At 43.2% G+C, this 18,924-nt stretch overlaps 1 protein-coding gene across 4 annotated transcripts in view; it reads right to left on the minus strand.

The window, feature by feature from the left end:
* Window positions 1-12,207, minus strand: part of FSD1L (fibronectin type III and SPRY domain containing 1 like) — a 96,421-nt gene extending 84,214 nt beyond the window's left edge. For 2 of the 4 annotated variants that reach the window (XM_073636196.1, XM_073636187.1), the window contains exon 1: window positions 11,986-12,207. In XM_073636196.1, coding sequence (XP_073492297.1) covers window positions 11,986-12,000 — 15 coding nt within the window. In that variant the 5' untranslated portion in view covers window positions 12,001-12,207. The remainder of the gene's footprint in view (window positions 1-11,985) is intronic. The other 2 variants (XM_073636211.1, XM_073636203.1) reach the window with 1 other exon arrangement.
* Between the last annotated feature and the right edge of the window lie 6,717 nt (window positions 12,208-18,924).

Here is an 18,924-nt window from a genome sequence, read left to right on the forward strand (position 1 = left end):
ATGACAGGTCCCAGAAGGCTGTGGGACCATTCACTTAGGAAAGAACGGCTCACACATGTGCAGTGGGCAGCTGGTTGTAAAGCCGAAAGCAGCATAGCCGGCTGCCCAGTTAGTATGCCCGCGCCGGGAACCCTGGACAGGTAAATATCCTTTTATTCAAAGTCAGCAGCTACAGGGTTTGTAGCTGCTGACTTTTATTTTTTTTTCCCAGAGTGAACCTCCTCTTTAAATGATAGCTGATAAGTTGACAAGAATTAGCGTTTTATAATTTTGCTATATGCCTCATTGATCTAGTTTAATTTTTTAAATGAAAAGTCAAATAGTACATGTGTTCAATTACCACCAAGCTAATGGATATCAGAATTAAAGCAACTATAGGACTGAATTCCAGCAACTAACTTGATGTGTGTACACACCATGTGAAGCTTCAAATTGACCGTTCAAGTCACTTCACCATAATCCTCTGATGAAATTCTATCCATCTTTAAGTCTCTGAGTTCTAAAGCTAACAAATACTGTTACAGAAACTCCAGTCCACTACTGTTACAGAAACTCCAGGCTCTGTGATACAGAAAGCTCAGCAAGTTTATACCCCACTGCAACTTTCACTATCAGGAAAATAATCTTTTTTTCTGTTCTTGGTATTTAAGATTTCTGCTTGCACTGTTATTATCTTTGAATCATTCAGCAACACTAGACTTCCTTATATATTAATGCAAAGATGTTAAAATAATTTAAAGTGTATTTACACTAATGCAACCAAATGTACCAAAGACTTTATCAAAAGCACACCATGGCCGCCCCGTACATGTGTGAAACGGTGTTCTATTGAATAGTGCACTACGTCGAAAAGTGCCCGCGCATGCGCAGCACGGAAGGGCACTCCAGCTGGTTTCCCGATCAGCTGGCGTGACGTAACCATAGCGCACGCGCACATTGTAGGAGGCATTTTTTGACGGGAAACCCCTTTTAACAAGCACAATTGAAATTTATGCAAACAGCGGAGGGAGACCGTAGTTGTCAGACTGTACCTCGCTGTTGCGGGGCAGGTTTACAGTGTGCTCAAGGTCGGGCTTTATCTGTTGCAGGGCAGGTTTGGTGTGTTGAACGGCGGGTTTTGCCTGTGTCTAATGATGGGTTGCAACACAGACAAAACCCCCCCTTCAACACAGCCACACTGGGTTTTTATTGTTTTATATTCATGATCGGTATGTACAGTTTACTGTAACCAATAAAAGCAAGGTGTGCCACCAACACAGCTTAACACTGTAAAAAACTAGTTTAGAGCTCTCTAAAGAGACCCCTAACTAATGCATGCAAGATTAAAATGGATTTTATCCTTATAGTAGATGAGCAAGTTAATTAAATTATGCCAAGCTTTCCTTCAGTCACAACGTCTAATCTGGTCAGCATGGCAAATCTAGGATAATGTTTAGTGGTATTTGCCAAATACCTGCTCTTATAACATTGTAATAAACTGGTGTACAACTTCTTTATTCTCATGAAGTATGAGGGAATTTAACAGCACCTAGACATTATTTTCTTTGACTTGCCTTCAATTTGCTCATCAAATTTATTCCGTCCAGAAAGATTATTATGAATTCTGACAGTTTACCTATACCATAACAACAGTATGCAGCCTATGGACCTACTAAGGAAGCTGCTATGGAACTACTATGGAATTCTCAGCATACACTGTAAACCAAGTTCAGCTCTCATATAGTGATGACACATGAAGCACTGCTGGAACTGTTAAGAGCGACCATATAAGTAATCAACACTTATAATAATTGGGCTATCTCTGACTTTCTGGAAGTGATAATGGACAAGACACTTTCTACCACACCGGGGGATTTCCAAATTTTTTTTGAGAATTTCCCTTTAAACATATCCAGTCTACTACAGGAAAGAGGCAAGATCAAAGTACTGTTCACACACTGCTGTCACCATTGAGTGCGAATATTAGAGGGTGCCAATCCAGCAAATACTCACTCGACCATTTTTCTGAAAAGATATCTACTTGTCTGCAGTCACCCTAAACATACAACCCAAGTGCTTGTCATTTTTAGATTTTTAGTCTTGTATGCTTGAAACACCCCAGCAGCTAGTAGGAGAAAACACCAGGGATGATGTCAAACTGACCAAATGTTTAACCAAAAGATTCCTAAAGTCCAGTGCTAGGGAGTATTCATGTGATGTGAAATGGCAGTATTCAGTCCCGAAAGTTCCAATGATGGAAACTGTGCCACAGTTTGTATATAAACATAGCAGAATTTATTAAAAATAGAAACAAACAGCTAGTTCATGTTACAAGGATGATTAAAATGAGACAGCCCATGTGGAAATAATTAGATGCGCTCATGTATCACAGACATCCCTGCTGTGTCCTGAGATCAGGTCTTGTGCTGTGGTGAAAAGAAGAGAATCTCCGCCCAAGTTGCCCAAGGGTGCAAGTCCCAAGGCATTGATCCAGGGAATATCCCAGGGAATATAACATTTTGGTCTGTTAAATATACCATTAAAAAAAGCATTTTTTTTTTATCTTGGCAATAAGTGCCAAAAATACTGGTTGATCGTAAGGAGCCTGATTAGCCCAATCATTTCTTATGTAGATTTAGACAACAAATACTGCTCATGTTGTGGAAATGGAAGGAAGATGTGTGATTTAATAGTGTAGAAAAAGAAAACTGGGCAGTGCTGACCCAGTCCGCAAAAATGCTGTGCTATGGCAGCCCCCACAACAGGACTCAGGAGCAGAGTGCATACGTTTTTGCACATTCAGGGTTGTTAAAGGATAAAACAGGAATTGGATGGAATTGAGAAAATTAATTGGTTTTCAGAGATCTACTGTATAGATTTTTTTCTGTCCTGAAAACAGAGTCCAGCTGGTACCACAAAGGCCAGTAAAACTTTACACTTCCCTAGTGAGATGTCCGTGGCAGAGACTGCCCACCTAGAGCTCCACAGAGCTGTCATTATGTGAGGCAAAACCAAGCAATATGAAAGTTGATGAATTTTTGGGGAATCACATATTGTTTATTTAAAGGGTAAAATCATTATTCCACGAGGTTTAAGACAAGGTTCTGATTTGGGGAGATTACTTTTATCTCCATGGGGTGGTTACAGAACTGTCTTCAGTTCTTTAGAACAGTACTCAATACTCAATTTGTGTATTGCTTTGTATTGTCTGACAAAAGGTGGAGAGACCTGAGGGGGGTAGACATTCTACAAGCTTGTTCTGGAACTCTCAGTGGGTTCCAACACCCCGCTGGCTCTGCCTTACTTGTGGAGTGGTCTGCAGTAGCTTCAAAGTTTGCCTGGCTCAGGTCCTATCCTAACCTATAAACATTGTACAGAACATAATATGTAAAGATCATGTTACTGTATTGAGGATGTTGCTTTATGTCTTATTTGTACCACATGACAAGTAAGGAAACCAAGGGAAGAATAGAAGACAGAGGAAGGTATTCCTTCTAATTACAGTGATCCTGACCATCCCTAACCCATGACTAAGCCTATTTTTGACATTTGGTGTTTACAAGTTAAAATCTGCATTTTTTGCTAGAAAATTACTTAGAGCCCCCAAACATATATATATATATATATATATATATATATATATATATATATATATATATATATTTAGCAGAGAATGTAGAGAATAAAATGGAGATTGTTGCAATATTTTATATCACACGGCATTTGTGCAGCTGTGTTTTAAACGCAAATTTTTGGGAAAAGGGACACTTTCATGAATTAAAAAAAAACCACACACTAAACTTAGCCCAATTTTTTGTATAATGTGAAAGATGATGTTATGCCGAGTAAATAGATACCAAACATGTCACACTTTATAATTGCACGCACTCGTGGAATGGCGACAAACTACGGTACCTAAAAATCTCCATAGGCGACGTTTTACATTTTTTTTACGGTTACCAGGTTAGAGTTATAGAGGAGGTCTAGTGCTAGAATTATTGCTCTTGCTCTAACGACCGCGGTGATACCGCACATGTGTGATTTGAACACCGTTTACATATGCGGGCGCGACTTCCGTATGAGTTTTCTTTGCTGCGCGAGCTCGCGGGGATGGGGGCGCTTTAAAAAAAATTTTTTTTTTATTAATTTTATTTATTTTTATTTTTAGAAACTGTGTTTTTTTTTTTAAAAATGTTTTGATCACTTTTATTGCTGTCACAAGGAATGTAAACATCCCTTGTGACAGTAATAGGTGGTGACAGGTACTCTTCATGGAGAGATTGGGGGTCTAAAAGACCCCCGATCCCTCCTTTGCACTTCACAGTATTAGTAATATAACACTGTATATTTTTTTTAAACCGGCGCCATTGGCAGCCGAGTAAACGGGAAGTGACCGGGAGGCCCGGTAAGAGCGGCGGGAGGTCCCCTCCCTCTCCTCCGGTATAACAGCCGAGCGGCTTTTAGCTGCATCGGTTGTTATACTCGGATAGCCGATCGCCCGCTCTACAACATGGTACCAGGATGATGCCTGCAGCTGCGGGCGTCATCCCGGTATAACCCCGGAAAAGCCGAGTACGCACATCTGCATACACGCGGCAGGAAGGGGTTAATGACAGCACTAGACAAATGAGCAGTACACCACACTAAAGCCTCATACACATGATCAGATTTTCAGACGACTGTTCATCTGTTTTTGTTGCATGCTAGTCTCATGTCAAAAGTGAGGAGGTTACTCACCATATGAAAATTCTTATACGACAGAATACAACTTCAGAAGTGAAGTAATGCGTTGAATAGTTTTGTATGTATTCCTACGTTTCTGAGCATGCCTAGTCTTGCTCTTACGATTTTTTTCGTAACAAAATATCATACTAATTATACGAAAATCAGACATTGTGTTCACATCCAACAAAAAGTTTATAGTCTGCACATCCAGCTTTTGTTGGACGCAAAACCAGAATCGGCTGTCGAAAACACCATACTAATGATCCGAAAATCGGCAGATTGTTCGCCGGACAAAATTTTACTTCCGATTTTCGTATCGTGTGTATGGGCCTTTAGGCTCCATTCACATCAAGGCTTTTTTGGGCGTTTTTCTACCCTAAACCTCAGTTCTTAAAGCGCCCAACAAGACAAATCCCATTCATTTCAATGGCCTCTGTTCACATCTGAGCATTCTGTCGCCTATAGCAAAACGCCTGCCGCTCTTTTTTTGGCAGATTACCGGCGTTTTACTGCTATTACATTGGTGACCTTTTGAACTTCAAAACGCCTGTGCAAAAACGCCTGAAAAACGCCTGTAAAATAGCAATGGCTAGATGTGAATGGAGCCTAAAAGTGATGGTGTGTATCTGGGACTATCTTTACAGCAATCTACTTAGTAAATAAATTGCAATACAGGCACATATATATGCTATATTCAATAGGTCAGTTTTAGTAGAAGATTTTGTAATTATATAACACAGGCGGATATAAAAAAAAGTAGCAATGACTGTAGTTATGTATACATTATAAGCATATACTCATATATTCTTAATGCCTTGATACATTCCTCCTGTAACCCACTAAATAGCAACGCTGCCACTAGGAGAGGGAAGGTCAGCACAAGGAGCCAATCAGGTTTTGCTGCTTACACATGTGTTGACAGTAAAAACACTGGGAAGGAAAGAGAACAGACTGAACAAAAGGGATGAGCTCATCAGCATCCCACCACACCTCTAGGAAACCCTCAAGTGAATTTCTCGTATAGCTACTCCAGCATTCTGCCCATGCATTATATATAGACCTGTCTACATAAAAATACATTGTTACATCACATAAGTTACATTCTGTCACATCACATACATTAAATCATGCAGCAATTTCATTTGTGGAGTCTAAGTAATCATGAAGAAAGCCTAGCCGATAACTTGCTGCATATAGTATGAAATCTACTGCTGGATGTATATATAACCAAGGCCTTGAAACTGTATTCTACTCCTTCTATAAAAAGTACGCGTAACACAGTCAGGAGATCCTTCCAGGGTCACCACCTGTTATAATGCACCTATTCTATTTTAAAGTGCTATGAAAAGCTACAGGTAAGTCCTCTCTCAAGGAACAGCTGTTGGATATGTCTACTAAGCTAACTAAACTAGCTTCCACCTATACAGATAAGAAGTTTATTGTCTCAGTGTTTGATAGCATTCTTTTTATATATAAGAATCGCCTTCTCACCACTTGATTTAACCCTGTAATGCTGCACTACCGTGCCACAGTCCTGGCCACACTGAATTCAATGGACGAGTTTGACAAGCAGTGCCAGGAAGCAAAGCATCGTGGCTGCAGCATGTGTACAGGCCTTTTCAGTTTTATTGTGACAATTCAGGTGGGCTGTCATAGGGCAGTAAAACTGTGGCCCAGCCACCTGTTTTTACTGCCCTCGCCCACCCATCTAATAGAGCCCTAATACACAGATTTTATGACTTTATTTTGATTCTATATTGAGTGTATTTATTTCATTTATCAATATTTGATGTTGATTTGGTTTTTATTCTATTGAATATTACAGCTACTTTGCAAAAGGTTTGCCTGCAGATTGCCCTTAAAACGTATATAAAGCCAAAAACAAAAACATAATATATTGCAGTTTACCAATCCCTAAATGTGGTGGTTTAATTAGTTTTATTTTTAAAAATGTTCCCCTTATTTTCTACTGATGTTGAGTTTAGGACAACTGAGTATACAAGTGTGAACATGAACAATTGGAGAGAATGGGATTCTGCGTAGTTAGGTGGAGTAAAGCATAGTAAAGCCTCGTACACACGATCGGATTTTCCACAGACAAAACCTCAGACTTTTGTCCGAAGGCGTGTGCCTGGATTTTGTCTTGCATACAAATGGCGAATAATTGTTGGCCAACAAACACGAACATACTGACATACTACGTGGTTTTTCAGCTCTTTAGCGCCACCCTTTGGGCTCCTTCTACTAATTGTGTGTTAGTAGAAGTTTGCTGAGTATTGATTTGCGCTTTTCATTTTGCGCTTTTCAGTACGTTTCTGAACGACCGTTCGTCAACCAGCCATGTTGCGGAATCGGAGGAGATAATGTGTTATTTATTATTGGCCTTGTAGTTATTGCTTTGACCCAAGTCCAGTCCAGGAACAGGGGGAGGAGGATTTTTTGGACCAAAAATTGGTTGCTTTATTAATCGAGAGCAGTTATGTCATATGCCTTTGCTGCGGGAGCTCCAGGAGAATAATCCAGATGATTTTTGGAATTATCTCCGGATGACGGACCCCTGCTTTCACCAACTCTTGGCATTGGTGACCCCCTATATTAAGAAGTGGGACACATGCATGAGGCTTTTATTTTATTTTTTGGTTGAATAATAATGATTTGATTTGGTATATTTTCTATATTTTTGGATGCATAGAATGCACTTTTTGGTTAAGTTCTATTGGCAGATAGCATGTCTCATTGTATTTGTTTCCTTTTCTTAATGCACAATAAAAAAATTGTGGAGAATAATACTTGGCTATGTGTTTTACTTCAAATGACAGTTTGGGAGTAGGCAGTTACATTTAAAAAAATACAATGTAAAATTGACAAGGGACACCAACATGGTTGTATCATTGATCTTAAAAACTACAGGATAATGGTGTTACGGTAACTTGCACCAAAAAAAAAAAAAAAAAAAGCATAATAATATTATTCTTGAGATCACTAGAAAATAAAATTAAAATACGTTTGGCAGAACTCCATCAGTATCACCAGCAAAGCAGCTCCATTATTATCCCATTAAAGAAGAAGAGAATGTGCACTGCGCTTCGAGATTTCATAATTTGCTGCACCACGAATGTTAATTCTCCATTATGAACGCTAGTTTACAAGACCGACCGCTTCTGGCTCATCCTTGCTTCCGAGCATGCGTGTTTGTACTTAGGACTTTTGTCTGACAGACTTGTGTACATGCGCTCGGAAAATTCGACAACAGACATTTGTCCATGGAAAATTTTAAAGCCTGACATAAAACATTTGTCCACAGAAAACCCGACAACAATTGTCCGATGGAGCATACAAACGGTCGGATTTTCTGCCAACAGCCTGTCATTACTCATTTCCCGTCGGAAAATCCGATCGTGTGTACGCGGCTTAAGGCATAGGGAAATCAGCATATAAATGCTGAAGTGTGAATGGGGGCTTAAAGTGCAAGTCCACCCTAAAACTAAAATCCCCGCATCTACAGACATCCACGATTTAACAGTAACCTATGTAACCATGTAAAGAAGAAATCAGTATACATACCTTTTTATAAAGCCGATACATTCCGATCTCCAGCAGCGGAAGCTCTGCAGAGGACACAGACAACGGCTGTGAAATGAATGCAGTGCAAATCACATGCGATGTCCATGCGATGCAAATTCAGCCATACAGAAAGTATGGCTAAATTTGCATCGCATTCAGACCAAACTCGCACAGGACCTTTTTTTGGTTCCGCAGCAGAATCGGATCGCATGGGTGATCACACCCATGCGATCCGATTCCTGTCTGAATTTGCAGATCGCACTGTGATATGCGAACTGATTTGGGGGTGTCATTAACTTAGAATTGACACTCCCAGCAGTTCGCATAGGGCAGTGTGAACTACCGTTGGGAGACATGTGATGCGGAAACTGGCAGTGGATTCGCAGGGTTCCCGCATCGCAGCAGTGTGAACCAGCCCTTAGGTCTCATGCACACAGGACGTTTTTTATGCTGTTCTTAGGGGCATATGGTGGGGTGTTTTTCTGCCTTTAAATGCCCCTGCATGTTAGCCTATGTGCCCATGGATGCATAGGGGTTTAAGCCTGGTACACACTAATCCGCATACACACGGTCGGAATTTCCGACAACAAATGTTCGATGTGAGCTTGTTGTCAGAAATTCCGACCGTGTGTAGGCTCCATGGGACATATGCTGTCGGAATTTCTGACAACAGATGTTTGAGAGCTGGTTCTCAAATTTTCCGACAACAAAATCCGTTCTCGGAAATTCCGAGCATGTGTACACAATTCCGACGCACAAAGTTCCACGCATGCTCTGAATCAAGCAGAAGAGCCGCACTGGCTACTGAACTTCATTTTTCTCAGCTCATCGTACGAGTTGTACGTCACCGCGTTCTTGGCGTTCGGAATTTCCAACAACATTTGTGTGACCGTGTGTATGCAAGACAAGTTTGAGCCAACATCCGTCGGAAATAAATCCATGGATTTTGTTGTCGGAATGTCCGATCGTGTGTACGCGGCATAATAGTTTTTTTTTGTTCAATCCAGCAGTTTGAATGAAAATAAAAACTGACAGCTCCGGTCCGAGCCGCTGTACTAACGATCTGATGTTAGTACATCAATCTCCCCTGCTGAGCTTTTGTGTTCTGACAGGGGGACGGCACCCCTACCAGAACACTCCGATAAGTGCTCTCAGCTGAATGACGGCGTCCCATGATAGCGCCCGCTGTGGGGCGCTCTGTGATCACAGTGTCCAGAGGACACTGCTGATCACAGATTGAGTTAAAGAGCCAATCAGTGGCTCTTTACCAGTGCCCATCAGTGCCGCCTATCAGTGCCCATCATCAGTGCCACCTATCAGTGCCCATCATCAGTGCCACCTATCAGTGCCTCCTCATCAGTGCCCACCAGTGCTGCTTCATCAGCGTCCATCAGTGCAGCTTTATCAGTGCACATCAGTGCAGCCACATCAGAGCACATCAGTGAAGGAGAAAAATTACCTGTTTGCAAAGATTTTATAACAAACTATGAAAACTTTTTTTTTTTTAAATGTTCGGTCTTTATTCGTTTATTTAGCAAAAAATAAAAAAACCCAGTGGTGCTTAAATACCACCAAAAGAAAGCTTTATTTGTGTGAAAAAAATGATAAAAATTTGGTTTGGGTACAGTGTAGCATGACCGTGCAATTGTCGTTCAAAGTGCGATAGCGCTAAAAGCTGGAAATTTGCCTAGGCAAGAAGGGGGTAAAAGTTCCCAGTATACAAGTGGTTAAAGGAGATGTATGGCCAAAGTTTTTTTGGCCATACTTCTATGGATTACAGGAGTGCAGTTAGTTTGGCCCGCTGTCGGCTGACATTACTCAGCTGGTCAAGGTTTAGGAAAGCTTCCGACCATATGGTCGGGATACACTCAGAAGCCTGCAATCCGCTGAGAGCCTAAGCAAGTCCCTTCCACCTCCTCCACAGCCCCGCACTCCAGGAAGCGCTGAAGGGGAAAGCAGAGAGCCACTGAGTGACAGTCACCAGCTCTCTGCTCAGAGTGGAGGAGAGAACTGAGTGATCAGCTGTATTTGATCGCTCATTTCTCACTACAGAGCTGGGGGGGACAGCTGTAGCATTGGATAAATCCTAAATGAGTATAATACAAACGAGCGGACTTTTCAGCATCAAAGGTCCGACGGTCTTTCCGATGGAGTTATGACAGACTTTCGAACGACCGGACTTGCACACACACGAACGGACTAAAGTAAACTGAACGTAATGATGTACGAAAAGACTAGAATAAGGAAGTTCATAGCAAGTAGAGAATAGCTGCCCTTGCATCCTTTTTCGTCCATCGGACTAGCATACAGACAAACGGATTTTTCGACTGGACTCGAGTCCGTCGGAAATATTTGAAACATATTCCAAATCTAAAGTCCATTTGAGTTTCGACAGAAAAAGTCTGCTGAAGGTTCAATGAAGCCACACGGTTGGATTGTTCCGTCGGACCAGTCCGGTCGAAAAGTCCGCCCGTGTGTACGCGGCTTAAGGCCCCTTTCACATGGGGCACATCCCTTTTGACAGACTCCACTTGCTCAGCAGGGATTGATCAGTTGATCTCTGCTGAGCTGACAGATGACAGGTCCGTTTATGCTCACTGTGCAGAGACGGACCTGTCGGACTCCTGCTCTCTTCTATGGGGAGATCGGATGAAAACGAATGCCTGTCCACTTTCATCCGATCCGCCGGATGGAAAATAGGACCACCATCTGTCTTGATTTGGTGGACTGGATTGGATATCGGCGGATGTCAATGGACATGTCACCGCTGACATCCGTCACTCCACAGAGGTGAATGGAGCGTCTGATCGGACACCATGCGAGAAAGTGCCCTAAATGTTTGTTCTTCTTTAAATCCCGAACTTCTTTTTTAAACACAATGATGCAGAAACAAAAACAGTTGTTGGTTCCCAAGGAACACACAATCAACTGTTGATCAGGTGTGTGCTGGCCGCATATCTCCATCGTGGCGTCCAAATCATATATTTCGGCGTGTTTGCCCATCCTGTTGCAGTCCTTGGAAAAAACGAAAGACACAGTGAACCTGAAGTGGGTGTAGGCTGGTGTTTAATCATCGCTGGTGTTTTAGCAGAGGTCCCCCTGCTGTGCAGTGTGTGCGGACAGACACCAGGCCCAGGATGGGAGGATGGGATGAAGGCCACAGATGATGCTGAGGAAACTGCTGGAGAATCAGTAAACCTTTTACAAGGCATTCCACGCCCAGATCAAAAACAATGGGTGTCTTCTATTCCATATACAAGGTTTATTCAATAAAAGTGGCCATTGAAATGTGATCCATTGTGAGGGCAGCATGCATAGCTATGCACTCTGTATTTAATGTTTAGAAATAGACACCTGATCTCATTTTGTAGAAGTATAGGATGGGGTTGGGGTGAGGGATAGGTAAGAGCAGACATGATGCTAAGCATCCCTCACCCTCCTCTGACCCACGCCCATAGTGTCCCAGCATCCCTCCATCCATCCCTCCATCCATCCCTCCATCCCTCTATCACAATGCACATGATGCTGTGAGGAGGAATGGTGTCTATTGTCCCCACAGGCCAGCCTCGCCCGCTCTATACAGCAGCCAGCATCTCCTCAGCAATGAATGAAGAACGCCTCGCCTATTGCCGAGCTCACACCTCACCGTACAGGGCGGAGGGCGCTCTGACAACTTTCTAATTCTCCATAGGTGGGAATGGAGGAAAAAACACTTACTTTTTGAGTATCCATAGCCAGGCCCCGGAGCCCTCCGCAAGCTTTTGTAGAATAGAAGATAAAGCAGAAATGACTAGGGTTGATGAGACAGCAGCCTCAGCTCCTCCTCCTCCTCCTCCTGATCTGCTCGGCGGCTGCTGCTGCTGCAGAGAGCTCACAGTGCAGTAGTACCACAGAAAGCAGGACGACCAAAGAGAAGACTGGGAGGGCGGGGAGCAGAGCGGCTTCTCACTGGACCATAGAGTGGGGGAGACAAGCCGGAGCGTGACGTTAAAGCCCTTGCTGAAGCTAAAGGAAGACATTTTTGTTGAGGGCACTGTTTGCCCTGCAAATATTGATAGTGTGAGACTGTGATGGTATGACTTACATACGGCCTTGTTTCTGCATTCTTTAGCAACACTAGTTTACAGGAATATTTCTGTATTGTTGACTTGTGTGTTCCTTAAAGGGGTTGTAAACACTCATGTTTTTTCACCTTAAAGCGGAGGTCCACCCTAAAAATACATTTTACTTTAATAGCTTCCTTTTAATGTACTAAACATCATTTAGTTAAAAAAAAAAATGACTTGCCTGTAAGACCCTGTTGCTTAGGCAGATTTCCTAATCTGCCTACTTCCTATTCCACGGTGGTCCTACTTCTGTTCCTGACTCGCCTGGCCTCCTGTGGGCATTACTGTGTTTTATTTCCATACAGAAAATGACGCGGTTTACTCTTATCTTAGTTGTCATAACTACGGGGCGGGACCTGCCTCCATTGCCGACCGTTGTTATGGCAACTGTACAAACTAACGGCGCTACGAGCGCCGTTTAACTGCGCATGCGCGTGATAGAGAGGTGCATGCTGGTTACCCAGCATGCACCTCTCTCATCGAAAACCAGGAAGAACAAACAACTGGGCTTCACATGCCAATAGACAAGATGGAAACGGCCACAAGATCGCTCAGACAATATTCTGTAACTTTATTAATTGAATACTGAACAGATCGGCATCTTATGATATTTATTAATGAACCTATATTATAATAATATTAAGTAGGTAAAAAAAAAAAAAAAGGTATGGCCGGAGCACCGCTTTAAAGCGGAGTTCCACACAAATTTTTAACTTTTCAGTAAATACATTCTTGCAGCATAATCATTGTGAAACGGAATTTTTTATTTTTCTGACAGGTTACCTGGATATTCCAGTTTCCAATCCAGCTTCCTGTCTCTGCCACCCACGGATATGTCTGTCCTACCCTGGCGGGGCACTGTCTCCTGGGGGCTATGTGTCATAATTCCCAGGAGTCAGTGTGGATGGCCGCCGCTCGTTATTGCTGTATTCCAAAACCGCAAGTGACGCAATGACGCCAGTCTTCCGTCTGTTGTTCATTTTGTTAATCTTCGTTGCCATCACAACGGGCGTCGTCATCAGAAGTGCCTGCCCCATTGTGATGGCAACGAAGATAAACAAAATCAACAACAGACGGAAGACTGGCGTCATCGCGTCACTTCCGGTTTTGGAATACCGCAATAACGAGCGACAGCCACATCAGAAGTGTATGGCAATACAAACTACGCATGCGCGAGAATGGAACGGTGCATGCTGGTCGCTCAGCTGCACCGTAACCCGGAAAATAGTGCTTGTGAGCATCACATGCCCACAAGCAATATGGAACATGCCAGAGATAGAATAATCTAAGAAATCGTATGATCAAAATCAGCAATAGAGCGGTGTTCGATCCCCAAACCGTGCGTCATAGAAATAATAGTATTTAAAACAATATATTCGTCAAAAAAAAAATTATATAGTTGTAACTCCGCTTTAATGCATCCTATGCATTAAAACATAGCTCCCAACTGTCCCCGATTTCAAGGGACTGTCCCTGATTTGGAGCAATGTCCCTCTGTCACTCTTCCCCCCTCATTTGTCCCTCATTTTGGTCTGATCTATATAGATGTATATAAAATGCACTTTTTATCTATCAAAAAGTGTTTCCCAGCGCTAAACCTTTCATCCAAATTCTAAATTGCTGCATTTGTACATTTTTAAAGCCAATATAAAGGAATAGCAGTGGTAAAAAAAAAAAACTCTTGTGGATTTAATTAACCCTTTTATTGGTTAATTCTCCTTTAAGGGGGTGTGACAGGGGGCGTGTCCTATGCGTACATACGTTTGCTAGTAGGTGTCCCTCATTCTCATCTCAAAATGTTGGGCGGTATGATTAAAGTGGTGTTCCACCCGGAAAAACATTTCTTTTAAAAGTCAGCAGCTACAAACACTGTAGCTGCTGACTTTTAATAAGGACACTTACCTGTCCATTGAGCCCCCGATGTTGGCCCCCGGGGCAGCCGCCACCATTTTAACTAAGGGAAACCGGCAGTGGAGCCTTCGGGCTTCACCCCCGGTTTCCTAGTCGTGCGGCGCTTCCTGAATGGCCTCGTCATCTGGGACACACACAGGTCCCAGAAGGCAGCGGGTGAGCAGCAGGAAATTATGCCCTGGGCTGCGGTGATGCTGGGGCGGAAGTACACAAGGTTCTTCAATAAAGGTAGGAAGGTTCAATAAATAAATAAAATCAATAGCCAAAAACTAGTGGTGGAGGGGTAGGCTTTCCTTTAAGATCTAGTTTAAAAAGTGGGTGGAACTACACTTTAAGGTGAAAAAACACCTGGCAGTCACCGGCCCCCCTGTTTTACTTACCTGAGCCTCTTCATCTGTTCGTCGGGGCTGCACTGTCCCTCTCTCCACGGGATCCCAGCTCTTGATTGGATCCCGCTGCTGTCAATCAACTCCAATGACACAACGGGCGCTGGGGGGGGGGGGGGCAGGGCTGAGTCCGGCATTCATGTGATTCATGTCATGGACGCAAATGCTGGACTCGGGAGTGCGCCCGCAAGGTAACCCCCCCTCCCGGGAGAGCACTTCTCCTAGGGGGTTATCTGATATGGGGAGGAGCCGCAAGAGCTGCCGGGTGATCCCCAGAAGAGGATGTTCGGGGCCACTCTGTGCAAAACGAGCCGCACAGTGGAGGTAAGTATGACATGTTTGTTATTTAAAAAAAAAACAATCCTTTACAATCACTGTAAAGCAGCAGTAAAGTCTGGATTACACAATTAAAATAAAAAACTTTCCCCTGTCCTTATATTAAAAGTCAGCGGCTACAGTATTTGTAGCTCCTAACTTTTATTTAATTTTATTTTTTACAGACTGGAGCTCCTCTTTAAAGCGGACCTTCAGTAATTTTTTCATCTTTCCATCTATTGAATCTTCTGCCCTTGTTGTTTTAACTTTGGATAGTAAAAATACCTTATACAGCTAGGGTTGCCACCTGTCCGGGATTCACCCGGACAGTCCGGGTTTTGAATCATGTGTCCAGGTTTCAGGAGGACTGAAACCCGGACACATTATTCAGACCAGGCTGTGGCTCCCTAAATAACCAAGATAGTCACTCACAAATCTGTTGCCGCCCCGGAGCTACGGGCAGGTTCGGCATCACTGGGGGGGGGCAGGGCAATGATGTCGGCAAGACATCCCAGGTATCCCAGGTCGCTAAAGTGTTTGGGTTTGGCTTGAAGAAAGGGTGGCAAACCTATATACAGCCCACTTCCTGTTTCTTGTCTGATAGTGGAACTGCAGTCTGCTTACATAATTTGTAATAAACACATCTTTGCCATTCTGAAGCCTCCCTCCAACCACTTTGCATATTATTTTATATAAACTGTGATTCTGTACTTGCCAAATATGCTGCAGAAATCTCCCTCCACTGAGTGTGGCTGCAATCATTTTCACTGTGGGCAGATGAAGCTGCTGCCTGTTCACTTCCTGGATTTACACAGAGGCACGCTTCCAGCTCTGCAGCTTTCATTGGCCCTCTTATGACTCATCCCCCTCCTTTCCCGGCAAATCGAGAGCTGTGCATGAAGTCATAAGCCTAGGCTTTTCAATAAACAGGAAGTGGGCTGTAGAAGGTATTTACTGGCAGAAAAAAAAATGTTTTACTATCCAAAGTTAAAACAACAAGGGCAGAAGATTTAATAGATGGAAAGATGTAAATATTACTGAAGATCTGCTTTAAAGAGGAGCTCCAGTCTGTAAAAAATAAAAATAAATAAAAGTTAGGAGCTACAAATACTGTAGCTGCTGACTTTTAATAAAAGGACACTTACCTGTCCAGGGATCCTGTGATGTTGGCACCTGTAGCCGATTCGTCAATGGGCTTTCGGGTGCAGGCACCAGCATCTGTAGTAAGGGAAACAGGAAGTGAAGCCCTGCGGCTTCGCAGCCTATTTCCTACTGCTCATGCGCGAGTCGCGCTGTGCTTTCTGATTGGTCCCGGCATCTTCTGGGACCTGTGTGTGCGGGGGTAAGGAGGAGGGGTCGTGATCTTACTAGGAAGTGGGAGCGGATACCTGTCAAAACCAGGCACCCGCTCCCCCCCAAAAAGTGCCAAATGTGGTAGTGGGGGGGGGGGGGGATGCGAACAAGCGGAGCTTACCCTTTTGGGTGGAGCTCTGCTTTAAAATGTACTAAATCCAGGACCCTGCATTCACTAGATCTAGTCTCCTACTGTACACAGAACATGGAAATGCAATTATTTTAGTAAATATAAACTGCTAAATACCTTTTCTCATTAGCAGTTAGAACAGTCTTGTGACTTCTATCAGTGTCTGGTTAAAGCTTGAAGGAGAAAAAAAAAAACTCTCTAGCAAGACACACCAAACTGAGCATGTGCATCTTGGACTTTAGTTCTGCCTAATTTTATGTTCAATCAGGCCACATGCACGCAGAGCTTAAAAAACGCTGCTTATATAGGTGTTTAGTGGTTTTTTTTATTTTTTTATGCCTGTAAAAGCACCTCTATTTTATTGAGGAGGAACATTTACAAGCAGAAAAAAACACTCCAAAGATGTGCTCTGACATATAAACACATGCAAATGTGCATAAATGTACTGTATTCCAATGGCCAGAATAAATTACCTACTTCCTGACCACCCAACCACTGTATATATAAGGCCAGGCAGGACAAGTTCCTTTCTAAGAGGACATACCCATATGGTGTACCTATTTGGGCGCTCATGCATGTCCTCTGGGCCACAAAGCCCACTGTCACAGCAGATCACAGATCAGGGTACAGGGCAAGTTGTGATGCTGCAGCCTGTGAAGTCTCTCCTCTCACAGCAACTGGAGAGTGTGAAAAAGGGAAAAAAATAAATAAATAACAGCGATCTGACGCTGATCACTAGAGCAGTGCTGTATCTAGATGATGACATTTTACTGCTCTGGTTGGTGATCATAGACACTGTATGAAATGGTGACAGTGACCTTTTCTTTTTTTTTAGTTTGTAATTTGTTCCTGTAATGTAAAAAAATAAAAAAATATATAAACTAAAAAAAAGGTAAATAATATATAAAAAATAATTATAATGAAATAATAAAAAGAAAAACAGTACAAGGCCTCATTCACACTTTTGGTACTCTCTGAACAGCGATCCATGTTCAGATCGTTATTCAGAGAGCATTAAACAGTTTAACCCCCTAAATGCTGGACTACTGCACCAAAACAGTATGTGTGTTTATGGCTGTGATGCAGTTATAGCAAGGCCCAATTCACTTGAATGGGTTGTACTCAGCTGGCGGTAATGACCGCTGAGTCCAACAAGGGATATGTGTACACCCCAAGGTACTACCTTCCCAGCTAAAGGGGGAGCAGTTGAAGGACAGTAAAAATACAGCTCAACCACAGGGTTTTTACACACTCACCATACCTGTGCAAGCAGTCACAGTGTACCTGAATGGTGCCACACCAGTCCCATTGTCACAATAAGGCCTTATTCACATGGGGCGTATCAATGCGTACCTTTTGTGAGGGCCATGTTTACTCACACAAGGATGTACAGATTTGTCATGCAAGCAGTTGTATTCATGTTCATTGGAACACAGTGGTTGCACGGACACAGGCACTGCTCCCAATTTGACATCTGTGCGGTTGCAAGGCCGAACACAGACAGATGGAGGGCAGAAGCTGTGTCTGTGTAGCCGGTTGGTCCCCTTGATAATGCTGTCTCCAGCGAAACCGATTGGGCGGGGCCACAGGACGAGACATCATCACGCATAAGATCGGTGATCGGACCGAGTGGTGTTCATGACACAGGAGCACTTGAGATCCCTATATGCTGTGTGGAGATGTGACCCCATGTCACAGGAGCATATGAGCAGTGTATGCCTAATTTTGGTAGGCTTGCTTATTACACACCTGTGCGCTGGCTTCATAAACATCCCAGGAATAGAGGTAAGTGCTCATCCTTAGAGACAGCTCTGCCCGGCAGACAGGAGTTCTGGCCTAGGAGTCAGGAGGGAGCCAGTGCAGCATGAAGCTGCAAGCACAGAGGTGCTGAGCGTCAGGTCTGGGGAAGACAGACCAAGGCCTAAGGTGTAAGGCCTGAGCAGGAGTGCTGCGTTTTTAGCCAGGAAGGCTGAATGCTGGTTGTTCTGAAGCAGGACTGTAATGCTGAATACCCCTGCAAGGGAATTTGATGTTTATTTTTGAACTTTCTGTTTCTTTTGAATAAAAATGGGCTGCCATGCCCTTGAAAATGCAGTCGGGACTGACACGATTTCTTCAGTTCGCATGCACCACTAGAGCTTAATCACCCCGGATTGTCACAGCTGTCATACACAAATTTTTCTGTGAGTTTGCACTTTGTTTTTAATAAATGTATGCTGTAATGGTTTTACAGTATGGAGCTCGCTTTCTTCTTCCATGTCTCTTTGATTATGGTGTGAGTTCCTGTCTGCTGACATTTATGTGGAGTTCAGGCGGTGTCCTTGTAGCGTCAATCTTGCTGGTGGAGCCATTAACCCATGGTGATGAAAGCATGCTTTTGTGACCATTATCTTCTTTGGTCATACATATTTGGTAGGCAGCTTGATCACAGCAGTGTGGGGGCACAATTTATTTT

This window comes from Aquarana catesbeiana, linkage group LG01 (genome assembly GCF_042186555.1).
Source record: "Aquarana catesbeiana isolate 2022-GZ linkage group LG01, ASM4218655v1, whole genome shotgun sequence".
Taxonomy (NCBI): domain Eukaryota; kingdom Metazoa; phylum Chordata; class Amphibia; order Anura; family Ranidae; genus Aquarana; species Aquarana catesbeiana.